Raw genomic sequence first — 24,418 nt, forward strand, 5'->3', positions numbered from 1 at the left:
TGCTTTAAGTACATAATTAATAGCTCATGACAGGTTAGGCAACTAAAAATCCCTTGACTTTTAACATTTTTAGTGAGGTATAACTTTCTTTTGATCTATAACATAACCCAAAAAACAAAGAGTTAATCAGAAATTTACTTTGATAGATTACTAGTGGAGCTAACCCATATAAATAAGGATTGTCTGTGTTGTTACAGGCATGTCAGAAACAGCAGTAAATTCCAGGCACCATGTTGAGTTCCAACATCTGTTTATGAACTGTCCTTACTCTCAAAATGAACAGTTGCTACAGGATAAAGCATACAAAAACCTGAAACAAACAGGAATTTATCTAGAGAGCTCTCCCATTATTGTCATAGCTGGTGCTACTGGGATACTGGCATGAGGAATGGTGAACAATACAGAACTCTCATTTGCCTGAGACACTCACAGATACGTACATACACACATGTGTATCACATATGCAAACATTACCCAACCTGACACAAGATACTATTCATTAAGTAGACTGCAGACACTACTCCTTTCCAAGTCTAAACTGTGCTTGTATCTCCACAGAGCCTGGGGGACAGAAGCAGAGGGTAAGAATGGCAGTGGATGGGGATAAGTTTGAAGAGAAGATGATAACTGTGCTCTATACACACCCCATTTTCCCTTCTTTACAGGGAGATCAAAGTTCAGTCCAACATTAACCTCACATACAAATGCTGTGTTCCAGAATTCAAGGACAACATCACACCTACTTCTCCCATTAAGACAGGAAGCACACTCAATTCATTTCTTGAAACTAAATTAATATCATAATACCGCTTTTATCAAAGGAGACTTTTCTAAGTACATTGTATACAAAGGACAAACAAGTCCCAACTACAGGTTCATGGCAGGAATCTCAGGAAATAGAAATAGCTCTCTGCAGCGGTACGCTCTTCCCTCCCATGCTAATGCGCAGATCCAGTCTCATCCATTGAAAGAAAACTCTTGGACAGTAAGGATGGAAGAAGACACCATCTTCAAAATTTCAGAGGAGAGTGAGTGAAAACAGGAGCTATTTCTTCAAGCTTAACAAAACCGTATTATGCCTGCAAAAACACAAGTAGGTTAAGAGGGCTTTTCTTGTTTGTTTTTCAATTTGTTTGGTGTTATCATTTCATTTAAAAACAAAACAACAAATTAAGTTTTGCTCAGGCAACTTATCCAGTAAGAAGGACCCCCCAAAAGCCCTTCCTTCCCACTACAAGTCACCGTGTGTGGGTACTTAAAGCAACTGCAAGGCTGCTTCTATGGACTCCCTCCTGCACTTACAGGCAGGCAGAGGGAGCATGGCAGTGATTTGGCAGTGACAGCAGGAGAGCCAGATCTGAGCTGGCTGTAGCCTCTCAGGTAATACAGGGACAGGCTCTCTGAGGAATGCTGCTTGTTTCCAAATGTGCACTCAGGAAGAGCAGACGGATGCATACAAACTGCAGAGCACCAACAAGCTCATAACTCAGGCTGACGCATCTGAGATAGCAGAACTTGAACTAAAATAAAGTTAACTTATATTAGCAGCTCCGAGGGAACTTAAGCCTGAATATGGGTAAACTGAGAAATAAAAATAAAACTAAGTTGCTCGTTCCTCTTTCTCTCTCTAAAATCCAAATACTACCTGAAGGCAGCCAGTACCAGAAGACAAAATACAGAACTCCCTCCCTTCACTTTAAAACGAAGCTAACAGACACAGCAGAACCTGAAGTTTTAACTGTTCTGCCCACAGCAGATTTAAGTTTCTTAACAATGGTAAAAATAACTACAGTCATCTTTAGCGTGACACACTGCAATCATTATTGCTTTGTCTTCTTCTCCCAAGTCAGACAGTCAGAATCCTACCATCAAAATTTAATTAAAGGTAGTAAGAAAATAAACAGCCTTCCTTGGAACGTCTTTGATTCCATAAGCACATACACATTTCATCCACTGAAAACTGAATTACAAGCTTTCATCTAACGAGCAGCTTAATGGAACAGCACTGGAATAAAGGAACAGGGGAAGGAAAAAACAAACCCTTGTCGATTTCATACAACACGTTATATATTTATATAGCACTGGGCTCACTATCTGGGCACATCAATTTGTAAGCTACAATAAAAGTGCTTGCTATCTTAATGTGAGCAGAAGGCAAAGCCAGGGACTTGCACCGAATCAATAGCCAGATCTTACTTAATGTGCCAGATGGTCTACCACAAAGAAGAAATGACAGAACACGTAGAAGCATCTGCCTTCCTTAGAAGCATTCTTGAATGCACTGTATCACTGATCTAAGATGATTTTTATATGCAGATGACAAGTCAAGCATAAAAGTACACTATTATAAAGGTTACAGAGCTGGCAAAGAAGTAGCATCACTTCTATGGACAAAGAATCGCCTTCTTTTGAAGTCTGGGTTGTCAGGATATTTACATCTCACAGTTAAAAGGCTCCTCTCTGGACAATATGAATGCTAAAACAAACAAGAGAAAAAGTCCTATGTAAGCTAATGCTACTTTAAAGAGATAATGTAAATCAACCCTGACATCATCAGTGTCATCCTAAAGCACGATGAGAATTTCCAGTGAAAGTTACTGACATTAAACAGATTTAGACAGCCAGCCAACAAAAATAAAGCAAACGTAAAACTAAACTGCCTTCCAGTCTAAGGCTGTTCTTCAACCATGCATTACAGTGAAAAGGGTGGCAGGAACATTCCGGTGGTAAAAAGTGTTTGTTTGGGAAGCCTGGAGAAAGAATTGGTCTCAAACAAATAATTTCTAGTGTGATCTATAAAAATCCATACATCATTTGTAACTGTAAGTTAGACAGAAAGCTGGACACCCAGCTCAACGCTTACAAAAACCTTAGCCTTCAAATCACATGGCTGTTTTCCCATCCATAAAACAACCGTGCCACCTTTTTACTTCAGAAGAGTATTCTAAGGCTGAAATGATTAAGGTTCTTTCATATACAAGGTATGGCAGAAGGGTAAATTATTTCTTCCTTTTTTAAATAAAAAGAAGTAGAAGGAGAGGAGAAGACTTACGGAACAATAAGTTTAAGTGAGTTTTAATACTTTTAAGCACAATATATACTCACTGCAATGCACAGACTTCACCCTACATAGCTTTGTTTTTTTCCTTCACTGGATGAGAACACTTCTGGAATGTTATTGTTTTCAGGGGGTGGTTTTTAAGAATTTACTGTGAATGCATGCATTATATATGTGCACAGTGAAACACTCCTGGGGCTGTAAATGACCCAGGAGTTCATAAACATGGCTTTTTCTTATCTGGTTCAAATTTATGCAAGAAAGCAATTGTTGCACAGTTCTTGCTGAATGGAGACCCAATTTCACAAGGGACAAGGGCTTTGCATGGGGCTTTCCACAACGTTTCACATAAGCACGAGTTCAAAGAAGATGACAGATTGTTTATAACATGTCTTGTACCATCGGGGTCTGATCCCTGATGGTGTTCTCAGAAGCTAAAGCAAAGGAAACATACACCCCCTGAATGCAGCCTATAACAGCAAAGAACCACGAGGACTGTTCAAAAAAGAAAAAAAAAGAGAGAAGAGAACTGAAAAACAACAAGCCTCTCTGTGGTTTCTGCCTCGTCCTTCCCCAGAATTGAGTGCCATAAGATCACAACCCCCCACACACAACACACTTACAGAGAAGCACAGTTATCCAATGCTATGATTACTGAGCAAGTCAGCAAGCTGGATCTGAAGGACTCCCAACCACCTCTTTGCAAATGTTATTATGGGAAGATTATTATCTGACCCTTAGAGAAGCTATTAATTACAGTGTTCATGTGTATATTGCTCCTGCACAGGATCAACAATGAAAGGGTTGTTTAAGCAAAGCTCCTTTGCCTTCATGGAAAACTTGGTGTGTGTACCTCTCATCAGCTCAACTAAATGTTAATGACTACTTTGGAAAAATAAAAAACAAATATTTTCTAATGTACCATAGCATTCTTATTTAAAAGGCTTCTTACAAGGTAGGATGCTGTATTTTCAAACTGCAGAAATAAGACCTGTAGCAGCAATGAATGTATGAACCCCAAATTTTATTTCCAAAAAGTGCTGGAGAATGTTTTAACCATCACACAGACACTCGCATATACATGCACTCTCAAACTACCACACTAGGCAAGATCAGAGCTTAACAGCCAACAAAACACACATTCAATCCCTGAGATCATTTTCCTGAAATAGAAAACTACATATGTTTCTCAAATTTCACATCAAGCCACTGCACAGCCCGAACTGCAGGGGAGAGCAGAGCCAAGCCTGCTTTTGGGCTTGGGAGAGTATAAGGAACCCGAAAACAAGATGAGTCCTTGTATTTTGCCACATTTCTCATCCACAATCTAAACTTACAAACACCTCCGTTTAACAGCATTTCTAGCAGAGGCTGCTTATCAAGCAGTCTTTGCTTTGTCAAATTAAGACACATTGCCTTGGATTAGTGAGACTCCCTGAGTTCAAAATGACTTCATGGTTGGCTCAGAGTTCACTGTCTCTGTGGCAAGTTGCCAGTAATACATCTACTACTGCGCCTGCCCCCAATCCTTTTCTATACTGACCTAGCTGACTTTTTTTTTCCAGCAGCAAATGAACACAATAGAAAACTAAGGGCTAGATGCTGTCACAGCTAATTAACAATCCTAACAACTTAAAAAAAAAAAAATCAAAGTAGTAAATATTTGAAGATCTGAATTCAAATCCCTGAAATGCAATGTCTCAATGTATGTCAAAGCTGCTGGAAGGGGACAAGGCTGTTTTTCTTCACTGTGCAGATACAGTTCGACACCATGAAGGGCTCCCGTTCTTGTGGAAAACACATTAAGTTTCTCTTGCTAATATTTTGTAAAGGGCATTTGTACAACAACAATAGCTAAAGCTTCCTGTTTGCCTGTATGCTTCCTGGCTTACATTAACGAGACCTGCTAACAATTTTCTTATTTAGCACACAGAGCTCTTTCAGCCTCCGCCGGCCCAAGGACAGGCCGTTTTTAAATTAATCATTAAGAAGAAAATATCGAGCAGTAACGGCTCACATTGCACCTGCCCTTCACATCCCTGATCATTTTTGCAGCTACACGCTTCCTATTTTCTTACACTGCATCAGTCTGTGTGTCACCAGACTCCAAAGAACATGTTTTGAATTTATTAAAAGCCGAATAGAAGTGGAATTCTGTCTTGTTTGGCAAAGGCACCATCACAGGGACACTTGCTGTTGGCTTCAGGACAGGAAATTCGTGGCACTTTCTTTGTCTGATCCACAAAAACACCACCGCTTCCCTCCCAACCAGCCCTTTGAGATAATCCCCTCTTCTCCAGAGACTTCTCAAAACAAGTCTCCACGTCTGAAGCCTTGGGTTTCATTTCATAAACAGGATGTAAAACCCGAGTGCAAATCAGGATACTGTCACTGCCACATGGGCTGCAGTCTTATCAGCAAAACCTTTGGAATATTCCCAAGCCTCTTTCTTCACAGAGAGGGGTTTTAATTTTTAGATCAGGCATCTCTAAGTAGGCACAAAGTATAAACAAGAAGCCAAACACCAGAATCCCAGCCAAAAGGTATACATTAGTCATGGCACAGCTAGGAAGGAAGGGAAGGGCAGAATCTGGTGTCTGTGCTGCTCCAGTTACCACATCTTTCTTACTTATTGCTCAATCCTTTAAAAGGCACAGACATTCTTCAGATAACCATCCAACATACAGCAGTCTGTTTCTTCTACAGTACCTCTAAACATCCCCTTCTCTTCCAAGCTTTTCCACTTTCAAAGTTTTTAGCCTATCTGAAGAAAAAGTTTGGTAAGGACTCTACTAATCGTAGAGGGAAAAGAAATACTAATCAAAGGGAAAAGAAAGTAACCTCACCGAATCATAGAATGGCCTAGGTTGGAAGATACCTTAAAGGCCATCCAGCTCCAAACCCTGTAGTGGGCTGGTTGCCACCCAGCAGATCAGCAGGCTGCTCAAAGGACCATCCTGCCTGGCCTTGGGCACCTCCACGGATGGGGCATTGACCTACTATCACTGTGTGTCAGCTTCACAGATGAAGAGCAAGCGTAAGAATGAAAAAGAATCAAATCCTCAAAAGGTATTCAGCAGCCTGAACACCTCCATAAATGTAGATTTAATTTACTTATCCAAAGCAAAGAGGGGAGATAAAAGACTTAAACCTGGATTCCCAGATTCAAACATAGTGAATATTAAAAGAATATACACCCCTTTCTCACAAACACTCATGGCATAATACTAGTTAGCTACGTGGTTCCTAGAAATCTTTAAGAACCATATCCATTTGTATTTCAGTTTACAGCCTGTAATTAACATAACACTAAGAACATCTTTCTTATAAAACTGAGTTTCTCTGAACAAACTCATGATCCTGAGATGTGTGTTGGATGTAGATAGTTTACAAAAGACTCCCCAACAAAACATGTCATATCATTTTCCCTGACATGAAAGCTAGCAATTTAAGGCTGACTAGACAAGTATTTCCACAGGAAAATTACTTGGGTCACCACTCATGTATGAGATAACATCTCTACTAGATAAAAAGTTACTTTCCCCAGCTATTAATACATTTGCAGTGTGAGAACACACACAAAAAAATAGTTTTTGTACAAAAACTCGCTTTGTTCCAACTTTTTTCTGCAATTTTGGGAGCTACTTTAAAAGAATCCTATGTCTCTGTTTCTTCACTCATTCTGGCACTTCTTGAATCTTTATGAATGATTTGCCAGCATTTTCTTTAAAGATACTGAATTATTCATCCTCAACCAGTGGCTTATAGCACAATGCTGGACACTCTCCACCTCAGTTACTGTCAAGCCTGACATTCTTCCCTGCATTTCCAAGTCCTCCTCCACAGGTTCACTCTCTTTGATTACCAATCATGTTACACCACGTAAATACAGCAGAGACCATCTCTGTTTCCAGGCAGTGAGCTGGAAGGGCTATGAAGCAGAAACTGGATCTAAGTACACATGACTTCAGAAACGTGTGTGAATTCTACCTGATACCACAGCTTAGCCATCTTCCTGTCTGCAATCTAATTCTTCACGAGACATCAGAATAGAGACAGGATTGCAGAAGTGCAACTCTGGTAAAAAAAAATACTCTGTCCATAATACAGTTATCTCTAAGTCAGTCAGATATTTATTTTGATTTTAAGATAACTTCAAAAACACCATATAAAGAAAAAGTGATCAGAGGTTGTAGATGGTGGGTGGAAGATAGCAGTGAGTCACACTCACCATGAGGAAAAGCGCTGAGCCTATGAAAGCACTGCTAGTATGCCTGAAAAAACAGCATTCTCCCCACAGCAGCACTTCTGCAATAATACCTGACTATCCTAGGGGCCAAACCAATGTTCCTTGATGTAACCTTGGGTCAGGAGAAGGAAAGTTGCAAAGTTTTCAAGCTTTTAACCAGGGATCTGCCAGGAAAGCTTTTTAATGCAGAAGAGTCGGCTTCTGGATCATTCAAAGCATCTGCATGGTCGTACATTAACCCAAATGAGAAATACTAAGAATTGAACTCTTTTAATAGGGAATATTACAGGCAACAATCTTTTAAGAACAGTGGGAATCAATGATTTGAAACTCGTTCTATGAAGTTCATAGGCAGATGCTGTTCACTGAGATACACAGACAGCACTTCTAAAGGGAGTAGGTCAAAGTCTCAGAGTATGTTTAAGTCCCCACCCCTCAGGTATTCTTACCTGAACTTTTTGCTTATTATATATCCACTGGAAAAAAACTTCCCTTGGCAACAAGGCACTTCAGGCCAGCAGAATTGTTTGCAGGTGAAAGACAAATGATTTCATACTCAGAAACATGAACCAATAGCTGCTTTCAGATACTTCAAAGCCCAATCACACGCTGCTTAACTTTGGGCACTGAGTAATCTCTCCAAAGCCAAAAAGACCACACAATGTTTTTAAATGTTAAATACACACAAAATGTTTTAAGGAGCCACTTAAAAACGTAAGGAAGCAAGAGTAGGAATTTCAACACATGCAAAAATCCTTCTTACAGAAATGTCCCTGGAATTACTTGATTTTACCACCACCAAAACAGATTAAAAAAAAAAAATAATAAAAATAAAATCTGTCTTCTACCAGGGTCAAATAATGTGTGATTCACAATGACTTAACACGGTGCCTTGCCCTGTGAATAGGCTCCTTTGTGCTCAAGGGAAAAGGTGGTAAAAATCTTACACGTGATAAAATTCCACTTCCACAGTATTATGAATGATGATATGCAGGATGAAATACTTCACTTCAAACTACATGGCAAATCTTCAGAAAGAAGTGTGCACAGGGGGAAGTAGAGGATGGGGGAAAAAAATTAAGGTTTGATTCCAAGAAAAAAATTCTTGTCCTATTTTCCTATTTGTTTCCCTTTTATTATCGCCTAAGACATTCCAGTAGAGCAGAAATGATCAGTTTAATTTGGGGAAGTGCACATTAAGGCAGCAAAGGATGATATACAGGGAAGTACTTTATCCAAAATAGTATGATCTTTTTCCAACTGCTAAATTGGTAATAACAACAGTTATATTTTAAAGTCTGCAGGAAGGTGCCCTCCATCACCTCACATAGACTAAACTATGTTGGAAGTTAGGAAACAGGTTGGAGAAAGGGATTTCTTTCATACAGTACAGCTGCCTCTATTAAAAACAAGAGGGACAGAAGTTGCTATGGGACAGAGAGGAAGAGCAGGAACCCTCTTCATCAATGCTAGAGACCCCTTTGCTCAAACAAGATAAGAATTCTGTTCCATGTACATCACCACTCTCTCTGGAACTATCTCCCTCTCTTTAAAAGCACATTCCAAATAATATTCGAAGTCCAACCCCACTTGGATCATATTCTGTTTTAGCTTCTTCAGCCAGCAGCACAAGGTGATCCTTTTATTATTTGCCCGCACTTCTCACACCATCTATCAGCCATCCTAGGATCACAAAGCCAAATTCTGCACTTCGTACAAACTTTCTATCAGCATCTCACCATGTGTGATACAGAGATGTTCCTACATATAAGGGCAAATAAAAGTGTTTCCTGTGTCCTATTAAACTTATCAGAGGACAAATTTAAAGAATCTGTAACCACATACACGTGACATTTAGACATATCTGTTTCCCAGGTCATATCTTTTCAACTGCCTCAAAAAAGGCTCTCTTAAGAGAGAAAGCCAGTTTTCTCCCCACAGCTGTACCCAAATTTAAGTAGCACTTGATATATATGATATTGATCATTATGGTCCTTTTCAACTCAGGCTATTCTATGATACTGTGAAGCACTCAAGTTGCTTGGGGAAAAAAAAAGGCCATTACCTTTCTCTACTTAGTCCCTGAGCAGAGGGTGCCAGTTCTAAACTGAAGTCTTGAGTATTTGTACAATACAGAGATCCTGTAGGGAACAGCGAGCCTGGGATTTATCCTCCTGAAATTTGATTTGGGTCAACTGACAGGTCAGCTTACACTGCATGATCTTTTGGGTGAGAGTTCCTTTGCTATGCAGTTGACAGCTGTACAGAACACAGTAGAACCTGACTATATTTGCAATACCATCTTTCAGTTCTTTGTGCAAGAATTTACTAGCTTCCATTCTCTTCACTTTTTCATTCAAAGTCAAACAGCACCTTTATATAATGCAAGATATGTATTTAACAATAGCTGCCTATTAGGGAGACTGGCCAGGGAGAAAGAATGCTCAAAAAGAAATCTGACATGAATGCATTTTCCATTGCCCCAACACTAAAACTAACTCCTTACAGCTTTCGTTTTGGACTAATTTTTGCACAGATACAACTCCAGAGACTCCAATGGAAGTACCTGTGAGCTGTGCTGAGCTGGGTGTGGAATTGGGCCGTAAGATTATTTTTTTTTTTAAGTGGACACTGTATCTCGCTTCTCTATTGGAGGATTTGTTTATCTGCATGTGTATTTCACTTGTACTAATGTCACTTGAATCAAGATTTTAATGGAGTTCTCTCAAACACCGCTGTTTAATTTATCAGCAAGCACTGTATGATGCTTTTGGGGAGTGTTTTACAATGAAGTAACCACTCCTAGATAGATTTTATACGATGTCTTCCATACCCAAAAGAAGCATTTTGTTTCAGTTCTCAGAAAGTCAATAAATTTGTCAACAAAAATAGATTTCAAAGCACTATTAGGAGCTTATTTCACAGTAACAAGAGCAACTATATTTATGTTCCTAAATAGAATATAAGACCAATGGACTAACAGTTGTAGCAACATACTGTATATGTGAATTACGCTGCTCACAGGAACTGTGTTCAGGAATGTACAATGGAAGCAGGAGATAGGTTCAAGATGTTTTAGAGCAGACTGAATTACAGACAGATGTATGTAACAGCACGTCCAGTCAAAATGAATTAGAGCAGAAACACACATAAGAAAATAGACTCAGATGACTAAATCATCCTGTTACAATTAACATACCTTGCAGTGACACCTGTGGCTTTCCAAGATAAGAAATCCGGGAGATCAAAGAAGTAGCCTGCCTTCTCCCAGCACGACTCTTGTAAGTTCTAACAAAAAAACATTAGAGAAATACAGATATGAGGGCAGACATGATCACCTCCTCCTTTTAATGGCAATTAAGAAAACTGTTGTGGGGAAAATTTTAATTTTTCCAAATTCAATACCCTGATCTCTCTCCATATTCCTGCACTGCTCACTTTGCAGTGATTTACTGTCTGAAGAACTGAGTTCTTTCCCCACCACAAATTGATCATAAGGGCTTCCCAAGAAAGTTAATGGAGACACATGGTTCAGATCGATAACGTGGGATCTTACAGTTCCCTGTCAGCTGCTCAGTGTCAGAGCAGGCAGGCACAAAATCAGTAGACAACTCACTTTAAAAACATTTGCTCAAAGCCATGCCTTACTTTCTAAAATAAACCATTTTATATTTATTATTTCTAAATTTTAAGTGCAGGAAGAAAACAAATACCTCTGTGAGCACAGAACAAAGCTTTGCAATCTATTAGGCCAGTTGATCAAAGCAAGTAAGAATCTGTAAGCTTTCTATGAAGCTTCACCCTCCCAAATTGCTTTAAAAATCTCCAATGGTTTTCTAAATAGCTGAAACAGTGGCTCATCTAAGCATACATCCTAGCTGGGGTCTCTGGGGCATGGAGACCTGCTAGGTGGCACAGTTTCAGCCAAAAACACACATTTGGTCAATGGTTGCATCTAGCAGGCTATGACAGAGTTGGGGAGGTACTCCAGAATAAGATGGGAAGTTATTTTGGGGCTTCATCTCTATTGAAGAAATCTAAGGGGTGATTTGCTTGCCATACGGTGTATTTGCATTTCATATCCTACCATTTTCATCTACTCTTCATAAGCTCAGGCAAAGGCAATTATAAAAGATTATACAAGATTGCAGATGCAAAGGATTTTTAGAAAAGTATTAAACACTAAGAGTCTTAACAGCTTACTGTGTTAAAAAAAGACTGATGCAACTGCAACTTTTAAACAAAATGTACAAGCTTTGCATGCCTGTTCCAAACTTGAGTGTAGCTTACACACTAGATGTAGATGGCTACTACTTCCAATTTAACTTTGTATGTGAAATGCAAAGGTGCTCCTTAGCTTAGTACAAAGCTCACTCATCCTATTTCGATCATGCAAACTATTCTGCATTGGTTTTTAAGAAGCAACAGAAGTAGATTTACTATTAGTGTTAATGATAAAAGATATTAGATTAAGAACAACTTTGCCCTTCAAGCAAATCTGCTTTATCAGAGATACTCACTGGGTCCTTATTCTATTACTTAGGGAATTCCCAAAAGCCACACGTTAGTGACATTGAAGTATTTTGTTTCATGAACATCCAAATGATTCATTCTTTGCCATCTCAATGCTTTGTCATCACTAATTAGTAAAGAAAGACAAAAAAACCATAGCATATCCTGATGCTTTTTCCAAACAAGTTTAAAAAAGTCTCCATGTTTTTGATACTCACTTAATTTAATTTATTCTTACTCGTAGTCAAATCTGTGACCACATTAAAAGCAGGATGGAAAAGATCCAGGAACATTCCCAGTACTGTATTCATATCCTGCATCTCAGCCATCAAACTCACTGCTGAAGAAACACATTCAACCTTTCAACTGAGGGGCACCCATGGATGCTTCTTTTATTTAAAAAGAAAACAACCACAGAATTGCAGAGGTTGGAAGGGACCTCCAGAAACTGAGTCCAACCCCGTGCTAGAGCAGTAACCCTACAATAGGTCGCACAGGTAGGCATCCAGCTGGGTCTTGAGTATCTCCACAATCTCTTCGTTGTGAGAAAATACAACACTTCTCAAAGGTTATTCAGAATTATCTGGAGATTTTAAAGTAACTGTGGGTAATGAGTTTAAGAATTATGAAGCACAGAATCTTCCTAGACCAGAAGGATAAAAGTGAGAGGTGGGGAGAACTGGTACAGAGGTCAAGAAATAGGTAGAGGTCATTTCTGCCAAGTCAAAAGATTATCATGAAGCCATGCTGCACAATTTTGTTTCATGCTATGTACACTGCTCACCTATGAGTTGGGCTGAAATGCACACACTTGTAGAACTTCACATGAGCTTTTCTACGCAACAGGATTTTTCAGAAACACATAGGAGTGTTCTCCTTGAGAACAAGAAAGGAGCTTTCAGATTTGTACCTTAGTGCTTTGCTGAGGTATTTTATTTCTGTATTGGAAACTTCTGCTTTTACTAGCTATATTATTTTCTTGTAAGATTAAGTGATCATCAGACAACTAAAAGTAGTGAAAATGCTTTTACCCCCACACCAGAACTAAAATATGAAGACAAACACCAAAACTTGCCTAACTTTCATAATTGCTAATACAGACTAAATGTGAATTGGAAAATATTAAATGTCTTTACAGACAGCTTTTATATCCAAACTCTGTTGGACACTGGATTAATTTAAGATGGGCTTGAAGTAAAACTTACGATTTAGCACAGGGCATTGGCCTGTATTTCATGGCTACCTATCAGTCAAAACCCACACATTCTGAAACCATCCCAAATTGGTGTGTGAGAAACCTAGATTAAAACCAGCAGGGACAGATGGAATCAGAAAGATGTTTTACCATTTAGAGTAAAAAAAAAAAAAAAGTTGGCATGAGCATTCAAGTTCCATATCAGGTTAAGATCTAAGTCATCTGAAAATGAGACACACTCACTGAATAATAGTCTGCTTTTCCCAACTCAACCTGAATTTTGAATCCCAATCTCCTAGGCAATCTGCATGAACAGACTGAAGACAATACACACACTCACGAGGACATAAGAAACTGATGTCCCACACCCTATTCCGACTCAGACAAAGCAAGAACTTAGAACTTCCATCTCCCATACTTCAGAACTAATGCCAAGCCATGTGATAGAGCCCTTCTCAGACATCCAAGATAAACTGTACGCACTATTAAAATCATTGCTGGAGCCAGGGCTGCAGACTGATCAGTTTTGCAACTGTAAGTTGCACTCAAAAAAAAAGATAAAAAAAACCCTAAACAAACAACACAAACAAACAACACCCCCCTTCTTTCCTCCCCCAAAAAAGCTCAACCCACCAAATGAATCACCAGATTCATCTTAAGGCCTTAAACGTGTTCTTGGGGATAAGAGGCCACCTTAGAAAGTAAGCTGTAAGGATAAGGCTACTGCCAAAGGTGGAAAATTCTGCTTTGGTGCATCACACTGTCTCCACAGACAAGACACTGTCTTAGACACCTGCAGATGTTTCCAAATCCATGAGGCAGCCTCGGGGTAGCACCAAAAGTCAGGCAAATATCATAGTCCAGGTCAGGCAATGCCACGTGCACGACAGAAACACAGACCAGCGCTATCAAAGGCTGAGTTAACTGGAGCTGTAAAAAGGGATGAAGGAAAAGCTGTGGGAATGTTCATAAAGATCATCACATTGTAGCAGAGTTGAGAGATTCTCAGAGGTGCAGGTGTTTCAAGCATTCCAGATGTTAGTCCTCTTTTTTTTTTTTTTAAGGCTATTTTGCTTGATTAGTAACTGCTACCAAAAGCCCGACTGAACAGTCCAAAGTACAATCTATGCAAACATGTCTAACTTATGTATGGATTTTGATAGCAAAAAGCTGTTCAAGCATTTATAAACAGTCCTTATCAAGAGTTCAGTTTCAAACCCAGTAGCTTGGATTCTGTTCACTAAACATGGAGTTGAGAGCTTTTTATTGGTAAAATCTTACCAGTTGCATTCAACAGAACAAAATCAGCTGCAAATGCAATAAAGAAGAGGACATACACAACAAATATGTTGCTGCCAAGCTAATGCCCCTCCGTAGCCAGGAAAATACATGTTTTAATTGTTTCTGCAAATTATCCCTTTGGCTGATAAAGCTGCAAGTCATGGGTGTGCAAAAACAAACTAAAAGAACGATGATGCATAAAAATGTGGCTGTAACTGAAGATGTGCTCAGTGAAAGATCGCTGACAACGTGCCATAAAAAATATGAAGAAGATAAACTGAGAATTATCAATTTTAGTTATCAATTGCAAGGGATTTCTGCTAGTCATTCACTCTGATTATTTTTTTTTTGCTGGAGGGAGGATCTTCTCACCATACTTAAATATGAGGTGTGAAAATACACTATAGGAAAACTGCATTCCATTTGGGGACAGTTACCAAGCAAATACCTATTCCCAGTTCAGCACGCTCCACCCATCTGGAATATGCCACAGCATATGGGATGAATGTTTTTTAGAAATAGCTGATTTGTAATGCCATTAATATGACAAAAATGTAACAAGCATCCTCCTGTTTTGGCACAAGCCACAATCAAATCTCCAGCCAAAAATTAGTAAACAAGATTCTCTCTTCTGCTACCTTTGGGGAAAAAAAAAACACTAACATTAATTCTAGAGCAGAACCAACAGTAACCACAGACCTTGCAAGATAATTCTAAAAAAAAATTGATATCTAAGGAAATTATAGCAAGGTAGGAGAATTATCTGGTTATTCTGAGAGATTCAGTAACTAGGGACTACTTTCTTTTTCACTTTAGTTTACATTTTTACTTATCTTATGGAGTTCAGGAGGACTTTGTCAGCATTATCTTTCAGCTGGTTTCTAAATATTTGTGAAAGGATAATATATTTTTTTTCCCCAACTTTATCTACAACATTCCACACTCTTAATTCAGCTGACAACATTCCAAATTCAAGTGTGACTGTACCTACAGAAAGTAGATTTAAAAGAAAGATATTCATTTTGGTTTACATATACTGCAGATCTAACATTTAAATGGATCCTCTCAGCACACAAGGAGCAAAGAAACAAAGTGCTGCTCCTAAGCGAGCCACTAATGTTGACAAGAAAGCCCCAGAAGCTTATCCAGCAGCTGCATTCAGTTGATCATTTACTGCAAAGTGACCGACAAGCAAACTTCACAGGCATTGCTGACTTTGCCATATGACACCTATCTTCAGTCACAGACATCAGGACCCTCCAATTAATTTCATGCAGACCAGCCACTGGATGCCAGGGCATAAAGTGATTCATCAGTGCTCAAACTGAATGTAAGCTAATACAATTCAAACAAAAGATTGCAAAGAAACTTGTTAGGTCCTCCACAGTCTGGTTTCTTAATTTGAAATCAAAATGTGATAGAGTGAAATAATTAAATGTATAGAATATGCTCTGAAGCCTCTACTTTCTAGTTCTTCCTAATCTCTGCGCAGTGAAAATGTAAAGCGATCAAAAGAAACACACAGATAAAATACTACATAAAAAAGAAAATCTAGAAGAAGCTGAGGAGAATATCTTACAATTTGGATGAATAACTGCAACATCCTTCCACAAATAAATACAAGTCATTTATAACAGGAAAATTACAAGAAATAAAGACCAGTATCTACTCCTTGTGTAATTAATTCAGCTCACTCATCACGGTGAAGTCATCTTCAGTATAAATTCTAGTAAGAAAAGATGACAGAAGTGGAAAGCACAGTTAGGTCACCTCCCCCTTGTCCTTTCTCTTCATTACTTCCAGAAGTTCACAGTAAATTTGATAAGTGATATTCTTTAGGAATACCTAAAATTGTTCAGATGAAAATTCTTAGAAATTTCTTTCCAGAAACACAAGGTCAGGTAATGACAGGGGACATTTAGGGTAGGTGTCAGGAAGAAGCTTTTCACTGAGAGGTTGTTGAGGTGTTGGGTTGAAGTTGCAGATGCTCCATCCCTGGAGGTGTTCAAGGCCAGGCTGCATGGGGCCGTGGGCAGCCGACTCCTTTGATTCATCCAGCGGGTGGCAATCCTGACTGCAGCATGGGGTTGGTGCTCAATGATCTTTGAGGTCCCTTCCAACCCAAGGCACTGCACTGAATCTGGCAGAAAGTAATCTACTTTTGGCCAAGCATCAACACCAAACGTAAAAGCCAGACTAGAGGAGGTTTTGAAAAGTTCAAGTGGTGAGTGTTTTTCCTTTTCTCTGACAGTTGTTAAAAACACAAGAAAGAAGCAGAGTTTCGCATTTTGAACAGAGCATCTTCCTTCTACAGATGATCTACTTCCTAGAGATGACATGCAACTAAATTCTTCAGCTCCTTCTTGGAAAGCTGATGAAGCTCAAACTAGATTGCCCTGTGAGCAGCTGAAGGCATCACACATTCCCTCACTGTTGGATGCAGTGTCTCAAAGGCAGTAATACATCCAGCAAGGATGCCCAGTGCTGAGACACTGCTGCTTTCACACTGATACAAAAACCAACCCAGAAGTGGAACCTAAGCCCTTTTTAAGCATGTTCAGCTACAATATTTTAAGTATGTGTACAGCTCCATAACTAAATACTAGGATACTTCCAGGACACATTCATCACCTGCACCGAAACTACTAAATACATCTGGTCTTAAAATTACATAAGAAAAGCATATTAAAAGTTTTCATCTGAGAAAAACTGAACCTCGCTAAAATTAATCTCTAAATAATCAAGAGGTAAAAAAAAATCTCAAAACATCTTCATCACATCTTAAGGCTGGCCTTACCTTGCACATCTCTGATCTCAGCGCTAAGGTCGAAGAACTTTGTTTCTGAAATATCATTCTCAGGCATTTACAAATAAAATGATATTGATCATTACTAAAAACACTGCAATCTTAGAGGCACTCACTTCCTTTATCCACAGCAACTTAGGAGGCTGCATTTCCACAGACATCACTCCCCCAACGTAGCTCAAAATCCGGTGTTGCGTTGCATTGATGCGGTCTACTTGACTGACTGCACGATGGTCCATCCACATAATAACATTCCTGTTGTTTTGCCCTTTAAAAGACAATAAAATAAAACAGAGATTGCTTTAGGTCCTGTATAACTCCACCACAATACTCTATGTTACGAGGCTGTAAGCGCTTCACGCTTACACCTCTACATGGAAAACTCTAGTACATAAATATGCTAATAATTCACAGTAGGTAGCTAGAGATAAAATTCTAGCCAACTTTTAAGGCATGCTGAGGGCTGAGAATGCCCTGAGACTGAAACTAGTCAGGCTTGTGAGAGTCCAACAACTGTGACAAGCTATGCTTTTGTAAACTATGTTTCATTCAAATAACCCAAACTACTGGACATGGTACACATTTATTTTAAAACACAAAAAAACATTTTAAATTCCCACTCATCAAAATATGACAAAATCTGAGCAAATAAGTTATAAATTGAAGTAAACTTGGCCAGTCAATTAATTAAAGAGTAATAAGGGATTCTACAGTTAAGAGAGAACTATCCTAAATTCTTCCAAAAATGGGAAGCATGGCTGTAGTTGACCAAACTATGTTTATTTTGGGTGTGGAAGGCAAAAGCATTCAGCAAGTCTGTGTAATACATCAGAACAAAAAGCAAAAAACATCTGAGTTAAATTAACCTACAAAAGTCCTACTAAACAGGTGAAGGAACAATCCAAGTGACACTTCACATCACTCTCTTGCTGAGTACAGTGCATACTCAACTCCACAGAAGAGCCACTCATGCATTTCAATCTTGAAAACATACTCCAAGACAAGTCAGGTCTATGAGGAGCAATGCTACACTAAATATGGACTCAAACAATTTAGCCCTCCCAAACTGCCTGCAATGAGCTTAGTGCATGCCCAGTGTGACAGCATTCTGTCTGTTCTTCTCTTATATTTGATAGCATTGTTTAAAGCCCAAGTTCTTGAGGATATCGGACAGCAAAAAGTGAGAACTGAATTTGACTCAGTAGACCAAAATAGCCCCAGACATCATCAGATACTGAACAGATCAAAGACTCTCAAACTGAAAAATAATCTTTCCTAAATTTAGCAAAGGACATTTTGGGGACAAAGCTGCTTTTTTTTTTTTTTTTTTTTTTTTTTTAAAATAAGGATAGGAGATGACAAATAAATATGAGAACAGAAAGGGTAAAACAACAGAACTGTGATTATGGCTATGTAACTACTGAATTAGCTGCCTCCCAGTCATAAATGGGATTGTGTGAGGGGAAAAGAAGGCTTCTGAAGTATCAACTTAAAAATTAATAACAACTTCATTTTCTTTTTAGAAAAAGGTACCAGACTGTTTCAGAGGCTTAGCACTGTCCTAGGCAAAGACAGAACACCAGTGTAATAAAAATATGCAAGCTCAACCTCCTGCTTGCAACTCTATGACAGAAGAGGCAGTCAGGCTACACTAATACTACATTTCTAGCATTCCTTTAGCCAGTGTGGGCAGGTATTCACACAGACAAGAAAAGCCATGATTAGTAAAGTCTGAATGAGGATGAAACATCTAAAAATTGAAAATGAGCAGAGACCTCTAAGAGGCAGCCCCTCTGATCCACTACGAAGGAGATTGGTGTTAGGATGCCAAACAGAAAGCAATTCATCTCCCTTTTGTCCTACCTTGTGAGTTGACTGCCAAAGGTTGGAACTGTTTATCCACGACAACAAGGGAGCATGTAGCATCAAATCCAATGCCTCGAATCTGGCTGGCATCAACATCACAGATGACTTTCTGCAAATATATAAAGCATACACAAATACAAAGAAATCCATGTATATGGCTTACCGTGTGAACTAATGAGCACAGAAAACAAGTTAGAAATTCAAACTACAAAAATTTAGAGATCCAGTATTCCTTAATATCTCAATCTGAATGCTAATAAAAATGTAGCAAACAGTCAAAATTTGGTTTTCAGAACTGTATTCAAACATATATGAAAAGATCTTTAACAGGCTTCGAATCTTTCTAGCACTGTTATTTCTTTTCTAAAAGTTCTGCTGCATGTGAACCTGGAGACAGGATTAGGGTTATGCATTTCCATCACTTCATTCAGTTTGCAGGTGGCAAACGAGTGAAGTATCTTATGAAACTGCTCTGGTAATACTGTGCCATCATTTTTGTTACAAAATAAAGGGTCCCAAAAATAAATTGCTGTCAAGTTGGTCAAAACCTAAAGCAGTGCTAATACAACTGTAATGCAAACCTTTTCAGAAACTCTGCTACCAAGAGTTTGGAAAGCTTACTTTCAGAAAATAATCTGAAAAACTCATCACCCCCAAAAGTTCTGAACTTCATGGCTTCAAGCAGCACTGGAGAAAAATATATAACACCCACATGGATCAAGTGCTATGTAAAGTTGCAAGGCATCTAAAATGTAACGCAGTAATAAATTGCCACTTCTCAGCAACAATAAAAATATCATTATCTTAATTAGTACTATAATGAAAGACTTTAGACTTGCAACAGTGCCAGTGTCTTATTGGCTTTGTAAAGCCAAGGTTCCAGAGACCATATTTTAATCGCTTAAATATGAGATTGTATTTAAAGATCAAGAAAAAAGCAATTCACAAAGAAAAGCCAAATAACTTGCTCTGTCTGTAATATCAGGCTGCTTTCCCTGTCATTCCTGTCACACTACTCTTCTCCTTCCCCTCCCCTCACCACTTGTCTCCTTCATCACAGAAGATTTCTGCAGAGCCAAGCTCACTGATGTTTGAAAAGGCTGACCAATAGCAAGAGAAAGAGCAAACTGCCCATCTGCAAATTACAAAGCATGTCATGAATATTTAAAAAAATAACCTTAGATCGTGGAGCAGGCTGTGGCTTTATTACAGAGGATGAAATAGTCTGCATGTAGTCTGCCAAGCAAGGTCAGTCATTTACCACCAGCATGTACAGGTGGATCCTTGGATCCCTTATAATTAGGTTTATTTCAGTCTATTTTTAAGCTTGATATTATCTACAAATACATAAAATTTCTTTCAGTTTTATAACACCAGACAGATGTCTTAATGGGGATCACAGGTGATAGACATACGAGGCACCATCCATAAAACAGACTGAATTTCTATAATAACTGCTCCTTTTTGTCTGCAGTGCAACACCACACACACCTCTAAAGGGATGCATTATCAGTTCTGAGCAATCTCAGCTCCTCAGAGAAACTGTGGCTAAAACATGCAGCAGTGGAACAAAAATCCCTGATGCGAATCCCAAAGGCAGTGGAAAAGTCCTTTAGATCTAACATAAAAAGGAAAGGCTTTCCTCCTCTTTTCCATTATATCACTCTGGCCTTCTGCTCCTCACATGGATAACAGGCACTGTGAAGCTACGTATCCTAAAGATGCCTTCAATGTATGCAGGTGGTTCAAGGTAGAGAAACATGGCAGAACTGAATATTAAAGGCCAGTGACTGAAAGACTTCCAACTTCCAAACTTTGAAGCGCTGCTTGAAACTCATCTCCTTCATTTCTTTTCCTTCAGGTACCTTGGTGACTGCACAACAAGCAGCCCATATGTCAGCAGAGGATTGTTCATAGTGGTCTGGTTGAGGTTCCCAGATCTGTATTGGTTGTTCTGCGTGCATCACTACTGTCCCAAACTCATCTACCAGAGCAGCACGAACACTTGCTGATCCAACATCAATTCCAACATAGTATTTCACTGAAGTCTGCTTCTCACTGTGCATTTTCAATACAGCCTGTGAGGAAAAATAAAGTAAACAAGTAAACAAATTGAGCATAAAAAAAAACAAAATGACAAGCAAAGTTATGCTGAACAGGAAACGAGATGCTGTGTAAGTGCTTGTTTGGTAACTTCTTTGCAGCAAGTCTTCACACAGCATTTTTCAATTAATTTGAGTTTTCAGGCCTTGGACGAGTTTTTCTGTTTTTATCTCCAATGTTTGTAACTGGCTCTAGGGAACCTAAGGGGGTTGGACTGAATGATCTCCAGAGGTCCCTTTCAACTCCTAGGGTTCTCTGATTCTGATTGCATCTAAGTTGCACGGCAAAGAAGTTCCTGAAAAGGAAAATGTGAATTTGCATGTATGCTCTGATACATGCTCTGATAAAGCTCATGCATGCACACAAGGAACTGAGCAGTAGTCATACACTATCATACCTGTATAAAGGAAAAAAGGAAGGAGACAGGGAGCAAATGAAAAGGTCTGGATGCAAACTCAGCAGTAACTGGGAGCTGATACCTTACATGTTCAACCCAGATGCTCCTGGGTTTTCCTGAATTCTGGCAGATGGGAAAGCTGCTAACAAGCAGTAAATTGGATTCACTTGTGAAAAAGACAGGAAGTAACACCTCGGCCATGTCAATGCATCAATGCAAACAAATTAGGCTCCTGAAGCAGTGAAAGGGGTTGTGTGCCTGGCTTCACTGAGCTCTGAACTGAAGCAAGATGAGGAGGCAGGAGCCAATGCCTCCCATGTAGCCAATAAGCCAAGGAGTGGCAAATCACTGCTGGATCAGTGAGTCAGGCTGAATTCTGCAGTCTGAAAACTGTTCCCTCCTCCCCTCAGAAAGTGGTGTGATGCTGAGAATTCAAATAGCTAAGTGACAATCCGGCACATCTTAACCAACTTTGAGCCTTGCAAAGGAAAGAAAAAAAACAACTGAAAAATAAACTGCTCAGGTTTCTAAGAGCTATCCACTAGGAATTCACATGATTTTAAAGACTTAGAAAATAATTTGCTGAAATTACTTCATTAAGTTATGAGAACACCCCAGGAAATGTGTGCCTGCTTACTGGCAACCTAAAAGAACAAAGTGAGCCTAAATCGATTGATTTAATTATTCACAATGAATTGCTTACTTCACTGTATCACATTTAAATAAATGACATTTTTATATAGTGATAAATGCACTGCACTTAATTTCTAAGCTTGTCCTTAATTAATAGTTAACATTAACATTTAATCAATCTGGGAAATGTTAATTAAGAGCTGATACAAAGCATTCGATAGGTCACACAAGCACCACATCAGTGCTTGCATGAATCTCCTACCAAAACTCAGAAGCATACAGAACTGAGCTGGTGCTTGGAGAAAAGGAAAACACTCCAATGTTTGTACCCTAAAGCAGCTATCACACAGCACTCTGCATGCACAAAGGAAGGGTTACTAGGGCAAGTTGTACACATCATCAGCTTTAAAAAAAAAGAAAAACCCACAAAAAAATAGATTTAGAAAATATAGATATCAAAGCTACAGGGTACACTGCGGTATTGGTAGAAACCCTAGCCACTCTCCTTCAGCATCCTGATTCTGCGTGGTAAATTAGGTGCAATACACACTAATCTTGCTAAGCAGGGTCATCTGCTCAAGAGATGAGCAATCAGCTAAAAATAATGGTGTGCCATGAGGCTAACACCTAGGGATATTGGCAAGAAAGCTCACTTTATTTGCTTGGCCCTGGCTCTATGACCTGGTCTGGTTGACAAAAGCTAATGCCTCCGACAAAAAGAGGACAATTCTCCTGCGATCGGTGATTAATACTGCATCTGTCAGCTGGGATACTCACAGCACTCTGCATCTTCCTCCCAGCCCTCGGCTGTAAAAGGAGCTTTAAAACATTCTTATCAACAGATGATGATCACTTTTTAGAGCTGAAAAAGCCTGGCTGCAGGTGCTGCTACCTACCTGCTAGAAGGTTTACAGTAAGGAGGAAATTGCATGAAACTATCCCTGCTGCTGTCTCATGCATTTGCCAGTTCTCCCCTAGTTTGGCACTGCCTTTGGCTGCTGACTCATAAGAAGAGAGTAAGCCACAAGTTGCAAAGCTGATTTTATTTTTTTAAGCATAGGCAAATCTTTCTTGCTTTTCACAAACAGCAAAAGGAGTACTTTACTTTGTATCCTGCCTTCTCACACGCAGCTTTACTCCCAACTACTTCCCCTCCCTGTATGGCAGCACTGATTTTATTAATGTATTCTGCTGGTTAGAGAACAAATTTACCAGATGTTAGAGAATTAAGCTCATAGTACCTCCTACTCAGCACTTATAATTACAGCTTTGCATTGAATTCTTCCCACAAACATTTGAGATCTGGAATCCAATCAGCCCATGTAATATTTACTCTTTTTTCCTTACTAAGCAACCAGGATGCACACATGTGAGTGATCGTGCAGGACGCCAAGCTTGTCTGCATGCTCAAGCAGCATCTATCAGTTTACAAATATCCCTTATTTTATTTCTGTAAATTGATGGACATGAGCAAGAAACCAAGTGTGACAGACCTCAACAGTGAATACAACAGACCTATTAAAAACTGTATTTCTCTAAGCAAAAATCACCTAGCATTACAAAGAAATATTTTGCTATCTTGCAGAAAAAGGCTAAAGGTTAATCTTTTCTCAAGTGCAGCAAGCAGCCAGTGCTGTTCAAAGTATGGCTTCTCTAAAAAAGGATCTGATCTGCTTGCAAAAACATCAGTGGATGCCAAGGGCTTTTCTGGAATGCCACTCACATTCCACAAGAAGCACTGTCATCTCCAGCTCATAAGTGTCACCAACAAGGGAGTCTGCCTAGAGGTGCTTCTTGAGGACCTCTGAACTCAGTAATAAGGCTGGCTGAAAATATTTAGCCAAAGTACTTCGTTAAGAATTTGAAGATGAACGTTCTTATTCTGAATATTCCTTCTGTACAGGAGGAGACTCCAAATTGAAGACAAATGAAGAAATGGACCTGTGAGCTGGAAGAAGCTCTTTCCAGCTCTTCTGTCTCCAGCACAAACATCCTGTTTTGGAATCTGGACACCAACATTTATTGCCATGTGCAAATGAAATTTTGTTTTGCAGTAAAACTCCATGTTGCATTTTGCATCTATTGGAACCTTTGCCTACAGTTTCTGCAGTCAATATAATAAAAACAAAGAACCAGAAAAACAGCTGAAGACAAAGTCCTGCAGGTGAACAGTCACAGGTCAACTCCTTGAGCACAATATTCCTAAAAACACAACAAACTATGTGATGCGATGCAGCAGAGTAGTGAGCTGTAGGACATAGCAGGCAAACTCCTGCGGCCAAGAAAAAAAGGCCCCCAGAACTTCAATCCAGTTTTGT

The 24,418-nt window shown here is 39.2% G+C and overlaps 1 protein-coding gene across 9 annotated transcripts in view; it reads right to left on the reverse strand.

Moving 5' to 3' along the window:
* The window catches only part of FGGY (FGGY carbohydrate kinase domain containing), a 281,489-nt gene that overhangs the window by 88,755 nt on the left and 168,316 nt on the right, over positions 1–24,418 (reverse strand). For 6 of the 9 annotated variants that reach the window (XM_048946340.1, XM_048946341.1, XM_048946339.1 and 3 more), the window contains 4 exons: positions 20,833–21,045; positions 18,965–19,076; positions 17,218–17,369; positions 10,507–10,595 (listed from right to left, as the gene is read on the reverse strand). In XM_048946340.1, the coding sequence (XP_048802297.1) occupies positions 10,507–10,595; positions 17,218–17,369; positions 18,965–19,076; positions 20,833–21,033 (554 nt within the window). In that variant the 5' untranslated portion in view covers positions 21,034–21,045. The other 3 variants (XM_048946345.1, XM_048946343.1, XM_048946346.1) reach the window with 3 other exon arrangements.

This window comes from Lagopus muta, chromosome 5 (genome assembly GCF_023343835.1).
Source record: "Lagopus muta isolate bLagMut1 chromosome 5, bLagMut1 primary, whole genome shotgun sequence".
Lineage (NCBI taxonomy): Eukaryota > Metazoa > Chordata > Aves > Galliformes > Phasianidae > Lagopus > Lagopus muta.